At 35.3% G+C, this 4,855-nt stretch overlaps 1 protein-coding gene across 1 annotated transcript; it reads left to right on the top strand.

Annotated features, from left to right (window-relative positions):
- Window positions 1–700: 700 nt before the first annotated feature.
- On the top strand, window positions 701–1,855 carry LOC141613461 (pathogenesis-related protein PRB1-2-like). Its single transcript, XM_074432196.1, has 2 exons — window positions 701–852; window positions 1,161–1,855. The coding sequence occupies exons 1-2, from the start codon at window positions 720–722 to the stop codon at window positions 1,559–1,561; spliced, it is 534 nt and encodes a 177-aa protein (XP_074288297.1). The 5' UTR covers window positions 701–719; the 3' UTR covers window positions 1,562–1,855.
- Window positions 1,856–4,855: the final 3,000 nt, after the last annotated feature.

Here is a 4,855-nt window from a genome sequence, read left to right as displayed (position 1 = left end):
CGTTTTTTCTTCTTCTGCCCACTGTCATAGCAAAATAAATGAACAAAGCGTTACATCTAACATTCAAAACTTATTATACAGTTAAATAAGCAAGATGTGAAAGAGGAAAAAAATACAATACAAATTTCATTAGATAAAAGAGCAAATAGAAAGAAATAACGTGAAAGTTCAGAGTTGACAAAAGCCTTTCAAGCTATTTATAGTTTTAATGGGCGTTTGTATTATAGAAATCCTTGTTCTAATCAAACAGGTGAGAATTGTACAATTGTAATTGCATTGACAATAGTAAATCCATTCGTCTCAAACTCTGACGGAGTATCTTAAAAAAAAATCCTTATCTTGTACTCTATCTCTAATCTTAATAGTAGTATATTTAGTAAAATAAATTAATAGTAGTTGGTAGAGATAGAGTTTTATATTGCTCGGGTAGATCGAAAAAGCTGGACTCTCTATAATCGCTCGAAAAAAGCTTCTTTTAATAATATAGATAGATATTGATTGATTGACTATTTCCCATTTACATGATTATTTACTATTTCCCATTTACATGATTTTACTTATATTATTGACTATTTCCCATTTACATGATTTTACTTATTTTTCTATGTAGTGCTAATAATGAATTTTCAAGCGACCTCCTCCTATAAAAGGAACTCTATCTCTTCATTAATTCTTCATCACTTGTTAATCACCTCTTAATTATTTTCGTAACAAAAAAAATGGAGACTCTCAAAAACTTAACAACCTTGGCATGCTTCATGATAGCAACTTTAGCTTTGCTCCAAGTTTCTCATGCACAAAATTCACCTCAGGACTATGTTAAAGCTCATAACTCTGCTAGGGCTGCCGTCGGTATGTATTTATTGTAATTTTTAATGCAAACATTTCTTGTAGGTCAAACATTATGTACGTGAATTCTGTAAGAGTTTTAAAGCCAGGTTGTGTTTTCTTATAGAATAAGACGATCACATGCTGTGAAACGCTCCATTTTTATATAACAAAATAGTTTTCAATTATTGTTAACAAGTCTTTTTACACAATGGACCGTCTCAGGCAATAATTATTGTGTGTTTTAATTCACCCCATAGACCATGTACAATAAAGAATACTCGTATTATTCATACAAAATAATATGGGTCATTATAAATGTTCGATTTCAGGTGTCAGAAACATAGCATGGGATAACACATTAGCTGCGTATGCAAAAAATTACGCAAACAAAAGGATTGGTGACTGCGCCCTCGTGCATTCCGGTGGCCCATATGGCGAGAACATAGCGTGGGGGAGCGGCACTTTCTTGACGGGTACGGGCTCTGTACAACTGTGGGTCAATGAGAAGACTAACTATAACCATAACACCAACACTTGTGCTACTGGAAAGGTTTGTGGACACTATACTCAGGTGGTATGGGCCAATTCGGTTCGTCTTGGTTGTGCCCGTGTTCAATGTAACAATAATGCCGGGGTTTTCGTCATTTGTAGCTATGATCCTCCCGGCAACGTTAGTGGCCAAAAACCTTACTCGTTCTCTTATTTGGCTGTAGGTAGTAGTACTTCCTGATCCATTCATTACATTTTCATACGTCTGTTTAAAATTCTTCTCGGATATTTTAAACAGCCGTATGAAATGAAATGAATTATGGGATTATTATATATTTGTGTGTATGGAAGTTCCACAGTTAAAAGTGTTGTAAGCTTAATATCGTTTAAATATAAAGGGTCAAATTTGGCTCACTACTAGAATAAGCTACTGTATGGGATGTGTGTAGAAGTGTAATTTTCTTTATACAGAAGAAAATCAATAAAACTTTTTCATGTACTTATGCCTTTTAAGTCAGTTAATAGATCCTACAACCAGTTGTACCCACTTGTATGCTCTTATTTTCATTGATCTACAATTCTACACGATACATTACACTTCTTCTAATGAGAAATTCGGTTTACACTTCATTAACTTGAAATAAAAATTATAACGCTCAAAATTTACTTTGTAAAATTTAGAAATTAAATTTTTACTAATGACACATGACTTTCAATTAAAAACTAATGAATCAAACCGTAAATCTCACGCCTACTTACTTATAGCAATAGAAAGATATAAAGTTCAAACCCTATTTTATGGGGTACAAAAAGTTGAATTCATACTTGGTTTGATGATATTTTGGAGACCCGGTTCGTATCCTAGCCCATTGACTAAATAAATGAAGACCAAATCCGTTTCATTAGTGTAATCTCGGTTCAAGGTACGAGTTAAATATATTCTACGGTTAGGTACTTGAAATAAACAACACATCCACAACAGACAGGATGCAATTCAACATTATTAAAAGGTACACTGTACATAAAATGAACAATAAATTAGTATGTAAAATGGTTACGGTCGACATAGCACGATAAATTTTCTATTTTATTCATTATACTTGTACATTGTAGGTTTCGGTTTTGGGTCGGGTTTCGGGCAAGTCGGGTAAGGTTCCTCGGGTCTTGTCATGTTAAGATTATAGATGGGAGACGATAATAAGGGAGAATTGTATTATTGAGTTGTGATTCTTATGATAACAATACATCTATTTATAGTACCGAAGTCTGAACCCTAATACTCTAAACCCTAGACGGTAGCCGCCATATCTTGTAACCTAACCCTAATGGGCCTAATATCCTAATACCCTCCCGCAATCGTAAAGGCAGTACGTAGTACGAACTTTACGATTGGAGAAATACAAAGAAAAAATATAAAAAGAAAAAAAAATTAAATCTCAATCTTCATCATCTTCGATCTTCATTCATCATCTTCTTCGTCTTCAAAGGTGGGTAAGAAACGAGTATAAGACTCGTTAAAATTTCTTCGAACAAGAACGTTAAGTTTTTCGAACTTGTCGAATATGAATTAATTTGCAGGAGCACTAATCGAACCTAACAAATATCAATAAAACGGAAAATTATCCGTCAATTTCAAGATCTGGAGAACGTTAATTTTTTCGGACTCCAAATAAAATAAGTACCACCTTAAACGACGTAAAAGAAGATTAATCAAATTTCAAAGGAAAAGAAAGAAATTTTTTTTTTCTTTGTTTTTGGAAAAGCTATTACTGCCGACCATTTTGGGATGACAATTTTTTTTTTTTAATTTGTGTTTTTGATTAGGTATCCTACCGGTGGGTGTGTAATTCTCCGGCCACCCACCGGTAAGAATGCGGAAACAGTTTTTAGAGTCCTCAAGAAAGAGGCTTTGATACCATGTTAAGATTATAGAAGGGAGACGATAATAAGGGAGAATTGTATTATTGAGTTGTGATTCTTATGATAACATTACATCTATTTATAGTACCGAAGTCTGAACCCTAATACTCTAAACCCTAGACAGTAGCCGCCATATCTTGTAACCTAACCCTAATGGGCCTAATATCCTAATATGTCAGCTTTTGTCAGCTCTAGGTAAACCTGGAAAACGGGTCAATCGGGTCGGGTTTGAATCGGCCCATTTCGGGTATCTTAAATTTTCAAGTTAGTTCGTGTCAGGTCGGGTCATTTCGGGTTACGAGTCTATTTAGGATTTGTTTGTCGGGTCCATTTCGGGTCAAGCGTATCGGTCTATTTCGTGTCGGGTCAGTTTCGCGTCAATGATTTAAAGAAAAAAGGCATTTTAAGCCTTTTGGAGTCAATTAAAGTTATGTTTTGTCGGGTCATTTCCAGATTGGGTGTGTAACAACACGGATTATTAAAACAAGGAAAAAAACATATAATAAAAGATTTATCAGATTATAATTAACAATGATAAAAGGGTCAAGGTGGCGGAAACACCTGACCAATCCAGTTCGCTACTAAATCCAAAACCAAACTAATACATTATCATGTGTATCTCAACTGAACTGAAAACAGAATCCTAATTTATTATTCATCTAGCCTCTCGATGCATCCCAAACAAGCATAATCAACGCAACACCAATCTGAACAACCTGAGAATAGGGGGTCGACAATCAGTCGGGAGTACCTAGATGCTCTCCCAATCATGTTTACAACAATTGAATATAATCAACAATCATTAACAATTGAAATGTAAAACCAGTAAACATGTGAGACCATACTCATGAAAACTTAACACAACTTACCAAACTTTACCAACCTTAGACGGAAGCAATCATGCAAACCTAGACTATATGCAACCACTAGACCATGTACACTTACAACCAAAGTAGCACACGACCCATAAAAACATAAGGCAGCTATGCTAGCATCAAAGCATAGCAAATATGGTGACCCACGATCCACAACAACAAAAGGCACAAAGCTAGCAACAAAGCCTAGCGAATAAAGCGAACGCCCGTTGGAGCGTATAACCACTGCCTCTTACTTGCCAGAGTGTATAACCACTGTCTCCATCGGTGCGGAGCGTATAACCACTGCCTCCACGGTACTATGTATATACAGTGTATAACCACTGCCTATATGTCTAAGACCTGACCAGACTCTCGGTGCAATAAATGTACACCGAACGACACTCGGGAACCAGAGCGTATAACCACTGCCTCTGGTTAGTTCCGAACATAGACCAAAATAACCCCACATCAATGGGTGGCGTTAGTTCATTCTGATAGTATATAACTAATACAACAAATGTACAGTATATATAACTAACTGTAGCAACATACGTGAACAACATCAAGACTCAACTCATAGGATAGTATAACTGACTATCCTACTTATCATATGAACTAGAGTAACCAAAGATATATTCAAACACAATGTCATATAATAACTGAACATTAGAGAATATGTGAAAGAAGTACAAACAACCAAGGTTATAGTAATCTCAATCATAACATGAAATTTGGATGCGAGGTTATAGTAACCTCGA

Source organism: Silene latifolia, chromosome 11 (genome assembly GCF_048544455.1).
Source record: "Silene latifolia isolate original U9 population chromosome 11, ASM4854445v1, whole genome shotgun sequence".
Lineage (NCBI taxonomy): Eukaryota > Viridiplantae > Streptophyta > Magnoliopsida > Caryophyllales > Caryophyllaceae > Silene > Silene latifolia.
The sequence above is the reverse complement of the archived record's forward strand: the minus strand, read 5'-3'. Positions and strand labels throughout refer to the sequence as shown.

Bases quoted from the DNA above. Each gene is read 5' to 3' on its own strand.
- LOC141613461 (XM_074432196.1), top strand. From the start codon at position 720: ATGGAGACTCTCAAAAACTTAACAACCTTGGCATGCTTCATGATAGCA. The intron at 853-1,160 runs GTATGTATTTAT...GTTCGATTTCAG, and splicing joins CTCTGCTAGGGCTGCCGTCG to GTGTCAGAAACATAGCATGG.